This window comes from Salvelinus alpinus, chromosome 8 (genome assembly GCF_045679555.1).
Source record: "Salvelinus alpinus chromosome 8, SLU_Salpinus.1, whole genome shotgun sequence".
NCBI lineage: Eukaryota > Metazoa > Chordata > Actinopteri > Salmoniformes > Salmonidae > Salvelinus > Salvelinus alpinus.
Window position 1 is genome coordinate 42,319,768 of NC_092093.1, and position 15,706 is coordinate 42,335,473.

At 43.6% G+C, this 15,706-nt stretch overlaps 1 protein-coding gene across 2 annotated transcripts; it reads right to left on the reverse strand.

Moving 5' to 3' along the window:
* Positions 1 to 347: 347 nt before the first annotated feature.
* LOC139583149 (XK-related protein 5-like) lies at positions 348 to 12,138 on the reverse strand. Of its 2 annotated transcripts, none has more exons than XM_071413945.1 (7): positions 11,886 to 12,138; positions 10,183 to 10,366; positions 9,426 to 9,610; positions 7,924 to 8,133; positions 6,287 to 6,456; positions 4,575 to 4,686; positions 348 to 4,145 (listed from the first exon to the last, which is right to left on the reverse strand). In XM_071413945.1, the coding sequence occupies exons 1-7, from the start codon at positions 12,010 to 12,012 to the stop codon at positions 3,106 to 3,108; spliced, it is 2,028 nt and encodes a 675-aa protein (XP_071270046.1). In that variant the 5' UTR covers positions 12,013 to 12,138; the 3' UTR covers positions 348 to 3,105. The 2 variants fall into 2 exon arrangements, with proteins under 2 accessions (XP_071270046.1, XP_071270045.1); XM_071413944.1 differs by having other exon boundaries at positions 7,924 to 8,136; positions 11,886 to 12,137.
* Positions 12,139 to 15,706: the final 3,568 nt, after the last annotated feature.

Genomic DNA, 15,706 nt, shown 5'->3' on the forward strand with positions numbered 1-15,706 from the left:
AGGTAAGGCTAAGTGAAATTCCTTCCTTTCTAGCAACTTCAGAATTACAGAATGCTGCAGAACATTCAAAGCATTTTCTTATTTACAACAAAAACAAAATGTTTGAAGTGATTTGAATGTAAAAATAGATCGATGATCGAGCTTGTTTAAGTCACCCGCCTCTTTTCATAGGACAAATAAGGACACAAAAGTTACCCCATATTACCTATGCATTTCTATGTAATGCATACAAGCATACCATAACTTATTTGCTCTTACTGTAGATATAAAAGTATAATGTAATTCATACATTCATTTGTGTACATAGAATTAAATATAAGTTGAAATAATTACAACACATTTTTGCATCAAGTCCACCCAATATAACCTTTATTGCTTGTTCGTTATTACATCAACTGTGGCCTTGACCTATGTAACAAAATGTTGAATAGGCAAGCACCTGAGAGGGGGAAAAGTATGAAAACCAGCATAATTTCAGTGTTCTGTACGTGTTGCCTATGTACAGTGCCTTCCAAAAGTATTCACACCCCTTGATTTCATCCACATCGTTTGCAAGCAGATTTAAATCAAAACTGTAACTCGGCCACTTAGGGATATTCACTGTCTTCTTGGTAAGCAACTCCAGTGTATATTTGGCCTTGTGTTTTAGGTTATTGTCTTGCTGAAAGGTGAATACATCTCCTAGTGTCTGGTGAAAAGCAGACTGAACCAGGTTTTCCTCTAGGATTTTGCCTGTGCTTAGCTCCATTCTGTTTCTTTCTTACCTTGAAAAACTCCCCCAGTCCTTAACGATTACAAGTATACCCATAACATGATGCAGCCACCACTATGCTTGAAAAGGTGGAAAGTGGTACTCAGTTATATGTTGTATTTGATTTGCCCCAAACATAGTTCAATTGCTTGGCCACATTTTGTGCAGTATTACTTTTACGCCTTGTTGCAAACATGATGCATGTTTTGGAATATTTTTTATTCACTCTGTCAATTAGGTTATTATTGTGGAGTAACTGCAATGTTGTTGATCCAGGCTTAGTTTTCTCCTATCACAGCCATTAAACTCTGTAACGGTTTTAAAGTCACCATTGGCCTCATGGTGAAATCCCTAAGCGGTTTTCTTCCTCACCGGCAACTTAGTTAGGAAGGACGCCTGTATCTTTGTAGTGATTGGGTGTATTGATACACCATCCAAAGTGTAATTAATAACTTCACCATGCTCAAAGGGATATTCAATGTCTGCTTTTTAAACCCATCTACCAATAGGTGCCCTTCTTTGCAAGTCATTGGACAACCTTCCTGGTCTTTGTGGTTGAATCTGTATTCAAATACACTGCTCGACTGAGGAACCTGACAGATAATATGTGTGGGGTACAGAGATGAGGTAGTCATTTAAAAACATGTTAAACACACATTTTGCCCACAGAGTGAGTCCATGATTGTTAGGAAATGTCTTTACTCCTGAACTTATTTAAGCTTGCCATAACGAGTGGTGTAGCAGTCAGAGGCGTTACTACAGACCCTGGTTTGATCCCGGCTGTATCACAACCACGCCGTGATCGGGAGTCCCATAGGGCAGCGCACAATTAGCCCAGCGTCGTCCGGGTTAGGGAAGGGTTTGGGTAGGCAGTCATTGTAAATAAGAATGTGTTCCTAACTGACTTGCCTAGTTAAATATAAAGGTTAAATAAAGAAAGAAAACAAAGGGGTTGAACACTTATTGACTCAAGACATTTCTGCTTTTCATTTTTAAATAATTTGTAAACATTTAAAAAACATAATTCCACTTTGACATTATGGGGTACTGTGCGTAGACCAGTGACCAAAAAAGTCTCAATGTAATCAATCTTAAATTCAGGCTGTAACAACAATGTGGAAAAAGTGAAGGAGTGTGAATACTTTCTGAAGACACTGTATCTTACCCTGGGTCCTTTATAGAGCATGTAATCAACAATACAATGATCCCTTATAGGAGAGATGAAAAAATGAGCACAGCAAAACATTGTCACAAAATATGTCTTGGATATCCCTTATTCTTCCATGTACCTTCACATTTGAGGTGTGAAAACTGTTTAAAACACAACCACTCGCCTGAGACCGTACAATACAATATATTTTAGAGTTTCTCAATTGGAAAAACTGCATTTAGCAAGTTAACATGTTCAACATGTCTTTAAGACAAAGAATTTAAAAAAAATTATATCTTTGCAACAATGTACCTTAAAAATATTCATTAATTAGCTCAATAAATACGTTTGTTAATATGAACAGCTTCGCAAAAGGCAAAATGGGTCATATCAACGTGAGACAACTGTCTGATTTCCCCATCAAACAGTTTTGTCAAGTTGACTATGAAGCCTTGTCTGTCCTAAGCAGTGTCAGCAAATGAGTGTATACGTTCACCTGGGGTGTAGTCATTAGTGCACAGCACACCGTTGCAAATGGTAGCTAAACATTTTGCAACGGACAAGTTCAGTTTAGTCCTTCCCTGTTTCGGTCGTTTGCTTACGTTTGGTTCCTAGTGAACCTTTGACCTGTTCAATGTGTTCATTTTGGGGGTATGGGGAGTGAGTATCTTTTCAAAGGAATAACAAAAACACAACAAGAAATTAGAGCTGCACTGATACTATCGATGATGGTACTCAGTATCTGGCCGATACGGTATCTGTAAATGCCAACCAAAACAAAGATACTAAGCTGATATATTGCAGCGGGTATCTTCACTTTAGCCGAGATCATGTCACCACTTCTAGAATTATTTTTAGAAGCATTTAAATATGTTTTTATGTGGTATTATTTGTTTATTGTACTATATTTGGTTGATTAGGAGGTAGCGTTGATTGAACTGGGTTAAAGTTATTGTTATAAAAAGTACCGGTACTCGGCGGAATAGGAAATCCTCAATAGAAAGTACTTGGTACTCGGAACAATCAGCAAGAAATGGTAACGGACAGCTTTATAGGAAATGTATATTACTTAAGATACTTGTGCTTCAAAATGAGCTAGCTTTGAGCTGGGCTTGTGTTTGATTATGCTTCCTCTCCATTGACTTTTCAATCTCTTTCCACCATCTCTTTTTTTCTCCTCCCTCTCTTTTTCCCTCCCTTGTTCTTAAAATCCATCGTCCTCGTCTCGGCGCGACAATATCAGCTGCCTCCTGGGACCACTCAGATGAGGGATGCTGGGCGGTGCGTCCCCCTGCACCCCAGAGTCCAGTTTGGGTGTGGAGGTGTAGCGAGGCCCCATCTGACCCATCTGCAGTCCCCTGACGTCCCTGTGCAGGGCGGGGTCGCTGGGGATGGAGCCGAGGCCTGCCATGCCCATGGGGGGGCTGGCCCGGTCCAGGCGGGGGTTGCTGGTGCTGCTGGGGGACTGGGGGTCGGCACTGAAGTACAGTGTGGAGCTGGACAGGGTGGTGCTGGGGCAGAAGTAGGGCTCGGGGCTGTCCCCGAACACCGATTTGCCCTCGGGCGAGCTGCGCTTTAAGGAGTCAGACATCGGCGACTCCAGTGGGCTCTGCATGTCCTCCAGGCTGTCCTCGCTCTCCTCCTCGCCAGGCGTCTCGGCGGATGTGGGCTCATCGCTGGCGCTCTGGAACTCCTCCTTGCAGTCCGAGAGGGGTGCTAGGCCCCGCTTCGTCCCCTGCGATTCGGACACCGAGGCTCCGGAGACCCCGTCGTAGTGGCCCCCACACGCCGTGGTAGTCCTGCCGCCACCTGTACCCGTGGCCTCCGAGTTACAACAGTAATTGTCCTCGCCCAAGTTGGCCACCACGCCACCGGCGCCATAGGCCCGGTTGATCTTTCCTACGTCACTCGTTTTTAGTGCCAAGCGAATCAGGAGCCAGTGGTGGTGGCGGCAGAGGCACGAGTTACCCAGCCTGGGACCGCAACTCCCAGGATGCTCCAGGAGGGAGCCGGCCACGCCAGAGAGGGAGAAGCTGCCGTGATTGTGTAGGGAGGAGGGTGCGGTCTGGGTGAGGCTTTTGTCACCTCCCCCACCCCCTAGGGAGTAGGAAGACTCGCCCTGCTCTAGGCCCTCCAGGCAGGTGGAGCCCATGTGGTGGTTGCGGTGGCCGAGGCCATGGCCTGTAGCGATCTCGGTGGACTTGGGGTGGAGGAAGCGGTAGTACAGGACTAGAGAGGTGGCGCCTGGAGTAGGGAGAGATAAGAGAGGGGGAGACTTAGAAACACGCTCTGTGTGATGCAGAGTATTTGAATGGACAGTGATGTACAATACTGAACAAATTATAGTATTCATTAAAGGTTACGGCAGTTGGGTGATGGGATTGAAAGTTCCTTACGGGGAACAGTTGGTTGTGTCTGAAGCTTGACGTGGTGCCTTAGATAGACAATGTATCCCTTACAGCCATGAACATGACTAAATCTGTAATATTTTAGGTTTCTCTTGTATCAAACATTTGCCCGAAATGAAATCTAAATATGAATTTTAGAAGTACTTGTTTTCTTTTCACACAATAGGTTTTTAACATCCTCTTTGATCTGTGCACAGGCATCAGACATAACCAGGGGCTTAAAACTAAATGCTACATCAGGGGGAGAATCCAAAGAGTGACTCGCCAAGCAGGAAGCTGCTCAGCACAGCGATGGGGAGGGTCATGCTATCCCATGATTTCTCACTGAGGAAGTCGGACGCTGCCACTAGTAGGGTGGTGTTCTCCAGTAGCATGGCCTATAGGAGAAGAGGTCAGAGGGAGGTCAGGAGAAGTCATGACGGGACTAAGACGGGACAATGGAATGCAAGGACAGAAAGCGCGTGGGTGTGTGTGTGTGTGCATCTGCAGCTGTGTGTGCGCGCCCATATGAACATGAGTGAAATAATAGGCACCCCCAAAAAATACAAAACATACAACTCGTCACAAAGACACAGGGGTGAACGCATAAGCCAACGAATGACACCAAGCAGCAGGAGATTCAAACAGAACTGAATTAAATTCAATAGATCTTTATTGTCCCTGAATGGCAGTCCTCGTCCTCCTATTCGTCACTTAGAAGCAGGAAATTGAAACGGAACTGAATCGGAACATGCACAAAAATCTGAATGAATAGAATGAAATTCAACAGATCTTTCCTATTGTCCCCAAAGGGCAATTCAGTTGCAGCATACCCGAATTTCTCCTCTACTGAATTATTTCTTCCTGGCAACTGAATTCTTCCTGGCAACTGGACCTTTCTTTGGAACACCATTATTTGTGTCTTACTGAGATTTACTGTCAGGACCCAGGTCTGACAGAATCTGTGCAGAAGATCTAGGTGCTGCTGTAGGACCTCCTTGGTGGGGGACAGAAGCACCAGATCGTCAGCAAACAGTAGACATTTGACTTCAGATTCTAGTAGGGTGAGGCCAGGTGCTGCAGTCTCTCTCTCTCCAATTAAAGTCCAAGGGATTTATTGGCAAGGAAAACATATGTTTATATTGCCAAAGCAAGTGAAATAGATCATTAACAAAAGGGAAATGGAAGTGCAGCTCAGTTTCCACCTCATTTTGTGGGCAGTGTGCACATAGCCTGTCTTCTCTTGAGAGCCAGGTCTGCTTACAGCTGCCTCTCAATAGCAAGGCTACGCTCACTGAGTCTGTATATAGTCAAAGCTTTCCATCATTTCGGGTCAGTCACAGTGGTCAGGTATTCTGCCACTGAGTCTCTTTTCTGGATTTTGATAATTAGCGGGTATCGGACTAATTCTGCTCTGCATGCATTATCTGTTTTTTTATGTTGTACACAGAGTTCTGCATGCAGAGTCTCAATTTGGTGTTTGTCCCATTTTGTGAATTCTTAGTTGGTGAGCAGACCACAGAACTCCCAACCATAAAGGGCAATGGGTTCTATAACCGATTCAAGTATTTTTAGCCAGATCCTAATTGGTATGTTGAATTTTATGTTCATTTTGATGGCATAGGCCTTTCTTGCCTCGTCTCTCAGATTGTTCACAGCTTTGTGGAAGTTACCTGTGATGGTGATCTTTAAGCCGAGGTATGTATCGTTTTTTTTGTGTGCTTTACGGCAACGGTGTGTAGATGGAATTTGTATTTGTGGTCCTGGCAACTGGACCTTTCTTTGGAACACCATTATTTTTGTCTTACTGAGATTTACTGTCAGGGCCCAGGTCTGACAGAATCTGTGCAGAAGATCTGGGTGCTGCTGTAGGACCTCCTCGGTTGGGGACAGAAGCGCCAGATCATCAACAAACAGTAGACATTTGACTCCAGATTCTAGTAGGGTGAGGGCCCGGGTGCTGCAGTCTCTGTGTCTCTCTCTGTCGCACGTACGTACCACGTAGAAGCCGGCCATGCGAAAGCGCGAGGGTCCGTCTTTGACGTTGAGGAAGAGGAAGATGTGGACCAATCCCAGCGCGACGTTGAACAGGCGCCAGCGCCAGGGTCCGGTGCAGATTTCCGGTTGCTGGGCGACCAGCCAGAAGGACGCCGTGAGCCAGTGGAAGCCTGGAGGTCAGCGTAAAAATAGATAGCTAGCTGAGATTACTGGTAAAAGTTGATTCTGATATGATTAAGATATATATTTTTTATTATCCCAATTAGAGTGTGGTGCCTGGCCATAAACAACTGGGAGATTTTAAAGGGTGTGCAGAGAGAGGAAAGAGGGAGGAGAGATAGCGAGTGGACCGGTGTTATTTTGTTGTGTTTACTCAGGGAACTCAGATGTAGTAAATAACGCATCAATGCAGATTCCAGATCCTTTACAATCCTCTGACAGCACAGCCAATCAAAATGGTCAATTATAATCAGCTGATTTAATCAACTCATTTGACCTACAACTGACCTCTACGTGCATTATACCAAATTTACAAAGCATCAGGTTAAATTAGAAATAAATACATATGTTAAGTCAAATCAATAAAAGGCATTTGTCTTCTTAACGCAACACGTGTTGTCCTTCAATGCGTGTTCCTTGGCAACCAGTGTCCACCTACATGACTAACTAGGCAAGTCAGTTAAGAACAAATTCTTATTTAAAATGACGGCCTACCAAAAGGCAAAAGGCCTCCCTGTGTGGACGGGGTCTCAGGAGTCTGGTGGGAGGAATGGAATAACCCCCTTTGCCTGGACAGAAATCTAATTAGCATTATACAACAATCCCTATACAAGTCTGTCAGTTTAAGCTAGAGCTATCTGTTTTTTTAACCATCGGCTGCGTCTCAATCCACCGCATCCGCCTTTGTAACACTTCTACATCTGCGGTGAAAGGTGACAGAGCTAGAGCGGTGTTTGTCAAACCATGAGACATCCCGAAAATCGATCTGCTCACAAAATCGTCTGCGGCGTCCGAACGGTTTGGCCTACAAAACTACTGTGAGATGAGACTCTCACAAACACGACGGTGTTGTCTGTTTTGCTCGACGACCCCCACAAGCGTCTTGGGTCTCGTCTGAAGTCGGTACAGCCGATCTGCCAACTTCTGTCTGTAGCGTCTGAGCAGTTTGGGCTACACACTAATATGACCTCTCTATAGAAAGGTGAGACTCTCAGGAACACGTACATGTTGGTTGTTTTGCTCTAGGAGCCCACGGACCTCACAAGACTCATCTGAAGGACCCTCAGTACCAGTTGAAAAAATGAATGGAAGTATACAGTATATGGAGACTAATCTTTCTTATATCTCTCATATAGGATAGACACTTCGGAACAAACTTCCATTCGATTTTTGGGGGGGACTATCTGTTCCATGTAGTGAATATGTTATTAAATGCATTTGTATGGGCTAATAGCAGTAAGGCCAAAAATATTTTTTCTTCAAATTTTTTTTTTTTTTTAATACTTCAAGGGGTCTTAAAATTCAAAAACAAATAGAAAAATGATCCTTCTTAAAAAATTCTCTACCCTCCCTCCCTCGTTCTCTCTGTCTCCCTCCCTCCTTCTCGCTCTCTTTCGCTCTCCCTTTCTCTCTCTCACCTGCCACTCCGCAGGTCCACCAGTGGAAGTAGCGGGCGAAGGACATGAGGCTTGCCACGCGGGCGCCCAGCATGCCCGCCCTCCACAGCAGCTGGCACAGCAGGGCGGCCGGGGGCATGGCCAGGTGGCCCGGACGGATCAGGCAGCATGCCCGGCTGAACAGCACCAGCGCCCAGGACAGTGACAGCAGGCACAGGCCTGCGCACACCGCTACTGTGGAGGGGGATGGGTGGGCAAGGGAGTGGGGGGGGGAGAGAAATGTAAGACATGTTTTAAGGTATACAGACATTTTTGGGTACAAAAATGACAGGGTATTTACTAAGAAAATGTATAGTAATGTATAGGCATGTATAATAATAACCAATATGTTCTAAGTGACCGGCTGTCACCGGCTTCTAAACATGGGTCCCAGCCTAATTATATAAGTCTATGGTCCCAGATGAGCTGGCACAATCTGATGGACAGTACAGTTTTCTGCGATTTCAATGAACATTCAGGAGTCATCAGCTCTTTAGGATATGAAAATATATTTAACCAACATTATTACATCATCACAGACATATGCAGGGAAAATGTTACGTGGAAGTAATTCCTTCAGGATAGGGCTAGTATAAACTACAATAGTACGTCACCACAGTTGATCGGGTGTTACAGACAGCTTTTTCATTACTCCCAATCCGACTCAACCCTAGATCTGGGGCCGTATGCTTCTCAGAGTAAGAGTGACGATCTTGGATCAGCTGTAACGGCAGCCTTCCCTCTCTTCATGAGAAGAGAGGGTGTAACAGGGATCGGACCAACACGCAGCGTAGCCAGTGCTCAGCATGTTTAATTAAACGAATAAACAGTGAACACTTACAAATACAAAATGTGGCAAACCGATACAGCCCTATCTGGTGCAGAGAAAACACAGAGACAGGAAACAACCACCCACAAATCCCCAACACAAAACAAGCCACCTATATATGATTCCCAATCAGGGACAACGATTGACAGCTGCCTCTGATTGAGAACCATATTAGGCCGAACACAGAAACAGACAAACTAGACACACAACATAGAATGCCCACCCAGCTCACGTCCTGACCAACACTAAAACAAGCACAACACACAAGAACTATGGTCAGAACGTGACATCAGCTCCCCCACTGTCCATGTAATCTTATTAATTGTGATATAAAAGGATAAACTGATCTTAAATCAGCACTCCTACTCTGCGGCACTTAAAAACATACCAGTTAGGAGACCAGGGCTGTATGTATCAAGTGTCTCAGAGTAAGAATACTGACTTAGGTTCAGTTTTAACTTGTGGATCGTAATTAACAAGATCACATGGACGGGACCTGATCTTAGATTAGCACTCCTACTATGAATACCAGCCCACTAAGATATGGTAAAATTGTAATTATTACATAGTAATTAATTAGATATGATTTAGGCTACATGTTTGTTTCTTTGTAATGAAGGAAATTAAGCATCACCTGTGTACAGTGGTGCCTTACCTGGGGAGTGGAGTTCCACGTCAGTGACAGCTAAGACGTAGGTCTGCAGCAGTGTCTGAGGGAGGGTGAGGACCAGGGCCTCCAACAGGCGGAGGGCGGACACATCGGCCTGCTGCATCACAGCCGCCCCGAGCTCCCCCGCAGTACCCTGCATGTCCCATACGGATACCATGCAGTCCCACAACCTGCCAGAGGGGGGAGACAAAGAGCAATGGCTGTAATACAGAGCTGGTGCAATGAGGGCAGGGCTAGAAGGTAGTTGTTTATGTATGGTGGATGTGGATGATGATGTGTGTTGGTGGGATTGTGTGTCTGAAATTTAGATATGTAGAATTCTAAAGATGATCTACACATAAAATGCTAAATTTTTAGGTTTAATGACGTAAACCTCTCTAGGTAAACTCTAATGCCCATCACTTACGGTATAGTACTAGAGGGCAGATAGGACAGGAGATCTTATTTATCCAACTAAGTAAATCAGTGGCTGGTTTCAAAATGATTGTTACTTTGAATTATTCTGAGCTGAAAGCAACTTCTCCGTCAATTTATAATTCTGAGGCAGATCGTTCTGTTGTCAGGGTCCTGTTTTTTTAAGGCACACTGTAACAAAACGTTCAAAAGAATTTTGCAACAGAAAACAAAAGCGGACATTTCTAATTGGTCAAGTTCAGCTAGTACCTCCACATTTCAATCTGTTTTCTTGCATTTCGTCCCTATTGAACATACCTAGGTGTAGCGACTGTTCAGGTGGGCTCACCTTTGGAAGATGCCCAGTTGCAACACATGCGTGAGGGTCAGGAACCAATAGTGGTCTTCCCCGTCGTCACGGTACCACCTGAGACTCAACACCTGGACCAGTATCCCCGGCAACAGGAAGGCGAGGGTCATCCCCGCCCACTGCCTTTCTTCATTCCATAGGTAGAATCCTACACAATAGATCACTTTATAGATCACACACACAGAGGGAAGAAATAGGTTTATTATACATGTATATCAATGTAATAGTGTATCAAGGTCTATTTACCTACATACAGAGTATATTGGTTACATTCTATGGCGCCTCACGTTCTAAAACAATTGTTTCATATGTGAAGGTGTCACTTAGACTTTCTTTTGGCTACATTCTGTACAGTCTATGGTGGGAGTGAACAGTGCTACATTCCATTGCACACAATGTCAGCTACATAAATGAACAAGTGAGTGAGTGAGGTGAGTGGATGGCTGGATAAATGAATGAATGAATGATATATATATTTGGAAACAATCCCCTCGCCTTTATTTCACAATAAAAACAGTCACGTCAAAGCCATATCAAATGTATTGATCATTATTAATGAAATGCTATTTATGTGTATGCCTCTTGACCACAAACTTGGCAAGGGGAGAGAAGAGCTCTTGATGGCTAGATATTGATTATTTCTGTCTTATCCATCAGGACTGACTGTCTCTGTTGGTGGGGCCCTAGAGAGGCTCTCAGGCTTAGTTTATTTGGATCCACATTAGCTACTGCACATGCAGCAGCTCCTCTTCCTGGGGTCAACATAAAACGTACAAATACATGACAAAGTACAGAACAGTTATAGACGAGCATAAGATATTAAATTCCCCTATATGTGTTACATATTGAAGGCACAGTAGTTCTATCCGGTGAAAGCCATCTGTATGGAGGCCAAAGTTGCTTCGCGCGCAGTCAGTTGCCTTCGCTGGGGCTCTCTGACTTGTGCTACTTGTCCATTGGGTTTCCAAAGCCACAAAGTCAAAATTGTCTATCGTAAAAATGTACGAAAACAAAAATATGCTTTTTGGTCTAAGGTTAAGGTTAGGATTAAGTTTAGCAGTGCGATTAGGTTAGGGTCAAGGTCAGGGTTAAAATTACATTTTTGGAAGAGCAATTGTAGAAATGGGAGGGGTGTATGACTTTGTGGCTGTGGTAACTAGTGACGACCTTGTCATTGATCTGCTTACTCCTCTACACAAGGATGCACGGCGCGGAGGAGACCTAGTCTCTCCGTGCCCTTCGACTGACCCGCGTGTGATATGCATAAAAAAACTAAAAACATCTCGGTAGAAATAAAGGCTAGCCTTCAACTTAGAAAGACCACTGGCTATACACTTATAGAGAATGAAACAGAAAGGTCGGTGGTAATTCGTGCAATGTTACCGGGCCACATTCACATTAACGTATGCACATACAGTAGCTAGCTAGCTAATGTGGCTAACGTTACTAGGCTAATGTTAGCCAAGTGATGCTGAACTGTACTAGACGTGTACCGTTAGCTAACTAAATACGCATTCCATGAAGTCCATAATAACACATTTCCCCGGAAAAACCAGAACTATACCATTGCATATAACTAATTGAAGGTCACTAACGCAGTCCAAGGCATGATTGAACATGCTGTGAATGTTTATTTGCAGAATACAGTGGCTAGGCTACTGTAGCGTTTGGTATCCACTTACGCGCGGTTCTTTCAGCCAGTATCACCAGCCCCGACACACCAAAAAGGATAGCCTGGCACCACGCAATCCAGGACCCACTCCGAGCCGCCACGGGCATCATATGGGCGACAGGCCCAGTGTTTATCATGATACGGAGACTTGGGCGCCGCGGGAACCAGCCGGGGACATTATTATTGTCATCCTCCTCCTTTTGTGGATCCGTTACCTACCAGTACTCGTCCTCCAGGCTGGCTCCCGTCAAAAATATTTGACGTCACTGCAGTTTTTAAAGAGGCAGTACACTACTCGGTAAAGTAAGTATTGTTTAAACTCCCTATTGTCACATTGACGTTGAGACGTTACACCTTTTCATGTAGTGGCTATCCTGATTTATACAGGGCCGGTTCTGGACGTTCTGCCGCACTAGGCCAGACAAAAATAATTACATCTTAGACATCCTTATGAATCTAAGCATGGCACTTTCAAAAGTTACCTTTCCACCCAGACAGAGGCTCTACTGACGCAGAAAACTGTAAGCTTCAAATGCTGGCTACTGGCTACAAATGTTGTATAACCCAACAACAGAAGTTCTTCCCTAAAAGCTGCCTGGGTTTAAACAAACATATTCCATTTTCAGAAAGAGAAAAGCTCAATTAATAGGGACAGAATAGCTAAGTCTATTTTTTTTATTTCATTCTCTTTTCAAAAAGAGAAAAGCTCGATTAATAGGGACAGAATAGCAAAGTATTTTTTTTTTAATCTCCTCGAATATTATAGGCTACGGTTTAGCTTCAGATTGTCTCCATATGCATCCGAGTCACGTCTTTCGCGGGCATTTTAGAGCTTGTTTCTACCATAAGGCATCACCGAGTGAAGCATTGTTATAGAACGCTTGCTATAATCTGGATACGTTTTATGTATTTATTTAAAAAAAATAAAGCAAACAATAGATATCCTTTTTGCCTTTTTCTTTAACAAAGGGTATGTGATACCCCCACTCAATTCGAGCCCTGGTTTTAGTCAAACACACCAAGCCCTTCCCAGACACGGAGGTATTTAATCAGTACATGCGACAGTTTTGGAGTATTTGGCTATACCGACATCTATGGATAGGATAATTGTGTCTGTCAAACAGGTAGGCTGAACACTTATTGTTTGGAAGATGAAGAAATAAGCTCCAATTATCTATGTCATTCTATGTTCATGCCCATAAACATTTTTGGTGCACTTAACCCCTGCATCGGAGAGTTTCATTGTTGCTATCACTATGCAACCTACAGTTGGAAAACTAAGTTTTTTATTAATAATATCCCACCTGTTATCACACATGGCACGACCCCATAATTGTTACAATTACAATAAAAATAACACTTTTATATAACATATTTAACATATATTTTATATTACTGTAGAACTGTAAAACAGAGTAAGATCATTTGAGCTTTGGAAACAACTGCTTTCATAAATTCATGGCGGGCCTCGTTTCGCTGGAGCAGTGTAAAATAACCTTTATGTCAATGATCCAGCCTTAATGAATTTAGTTTATTTACATATCGAATGTTATTGTCCAACATCAGTTTCAGAATTGATTTATTTCGTCTCCACCTAGAGAGGCCGCTTTCCTCTGCTGTGGTGCTGCATTGCATTCAGCGATGTAATCTCTCGGTAGCTGTCCATGGTCCTGATTCTTCCAGTCCTTGGTTCCATCCCTGACCAGCAGATTTACACTAGTGTGAAAAAAGTTTGCAGCAAAAACAAAAGGCTGCATCGTTTTGCTTGGAATAGGTAAGCCTTGGTCTCTCCATTCTCTCCGCGCTCGCCATCCTCCTATAGTAGTGGGCCACCGAAAACTTTCGTTGCCCCTCATCTCTTGGGAAATGCCCCTCCTTATCCTGATGTGGCCCTGCCTGCACTAACATATCCTGTAAAGATCCATTCATTTATTTTGGCCACTCACTGGGATCTTTAATGTTTTTTGTCTGGGAGTCGGATTTAGCAACAGCATCACCACTGTCATCGGGCGACGAATCTGAGTCTGGGTCCAAGATAGTAGGGTCTTCGTCGGCATTGTTTGGAGGTGTGGCTAGGCCTGGTGTGACCACCTGTTCTTGTCCAGCCAGGGAGCTGTCATTATCGGTGGAAGTGCATGGCTCGGACTCCTCCGATTTGCCCTATTTGAACAGGGGCTCGTCGTTCTCGTAGGCTTGTCATTCTCCACACGGTCTGATGGACATTGCTGCACACTGATACATTTCACCAGCGAATTTCTTTGGTTTAGAGATTGTGCCTCTTTTCTCATTCTTTAAAAAAATATTCGCTTCCTGATAGTTTGTGTCTCTTAGACATGATAGCAAATTGTTTCACATCTCTATAGATTACTTTTAGTTAAAATTATATCCACTAGTAGTAGCTAGCTAACGTTAACAGGCTAGGTTAGGCTGCTGCCTTAAACACTAATAGAATAGTCTTCGTCACACACAAACATTTTAAAAAAATACAATCATTTAATTGGCAGATTCATTTTTATTAATGTTTCACAATTGGATAATCCCATATAAATACACACATCACCATAGCTACCAATGATAGTTGGAGTGAACTTCGGGAGAAGCGGGAATGGGTGGGGGCGGGAACTGCAGCAACGCTATGAGCTGGTGGCAGGAGTTCCGCAGGCGGTGAAGCAGTGATGCCAATTTAGCAATTTTGTTGCTATATTTAGCAACTTTTCAGACTACCCTGGCAACATTTTTTTTCAAACAGCACCTAGCAACAAATGTAGCTACTTAAAAAAATATATAACTTTTAGCAACTTTTGAAAAGTGACTCAAACGCTAAAATGCATTAATTTTCCCTCTAGATGACACAAAAATGATTTTCTCTGTAACACACTCAGTCACAACACACGTGCCTGGCTGCAAAAGTGCATTGTGATTGACGTCAGAAGAAGGCCAGCAGCAATTTCAGCAAATTGCAAATCATTGTTGGCTGACTGCAGCAGCAGTAGTACGTGTTGTGTTCGACCAACCAATATAGTTGGTCAAGAATGTTTGATCTTGAACAGAACTTACAACATCAATCAACATCTCTCAATCAAAAGTGTACAGACAGAAGTACAGAAAATAATGGGAGTCTGTACCTGAACAAATGTCAAATCATATTTTTTGCCGAGATGGCCAGTCAATTTGAGTAACTTTATAGTGTATTGTACGTAATGATGCAGTTTTACGTTATCACGCAATGACATCACAACGTCATTTAGCAACTTTTAGCAACAAATCAACCTTCCTCTAGCAACTTACCCTGATAAGTTGGCAACACTGCTGAAGTAGCTGATCAGTGGCGCCGGAGGGCGGCAGCCAATTGTCAAAATGCCGCCCCAAATTCAAGTGCATAATCTTGCCTAATGGGAGGGCCGGACCTGAGTTTATAATCTTCCATATCACACAAATCCAGGGATATAATATAGAGATATAATACCTTGGGTGCTATGCCCCTGAGAAAACACTCAGGAAAGAAAGATACACTTATTCAAACACTCATGAACTCAAACACTAATTTCACTACCACCTCCTAAGAAAGAGGATAATGACACAGGAACACAGACAGTGAACCTGCAGCGACTTCAGACAACCTGCGTGTGTGTGTTAGTGGTGTGAGGGGTCAGCTGTTTGTTGACCCGCACCTACCTGTAATTGCTAATAACCCATCTGCAACCGCCCGACTGAGCGTACAAAACATTACGAACACCTTCCTAATATTGAGTTGCACCCCCTTTTTTCGCCTCAGAACAGACTCAATTCGTCGGGGCTGTCACGTTCTGACCTTTATTTCCTTTGTTTTTG

Coding starts and splice junctions, on each gene's coding strand:
- LOC139583149 (XM_071413944.1), bottom strand. CDS start 12,012: ATGATAAACACTGGGCCTGTCGCCCATATGATGCCCGTGGCGGCTCGG. Junction 9,611..10,182: donor CAACTGGGCATCTTCCAAAG/GTGAGCCCACCT, acceptor CCCCTCTGGCAG/GTTGTGGGACTGCATGGTAT. Junction 8,137..9,425: donor CGTGGAACTCCACTCCCCAG/GTAAGGCACCAC, acceptor CCCCCTCCACAG/TAGCGGTGTGCGCAGGCCTG.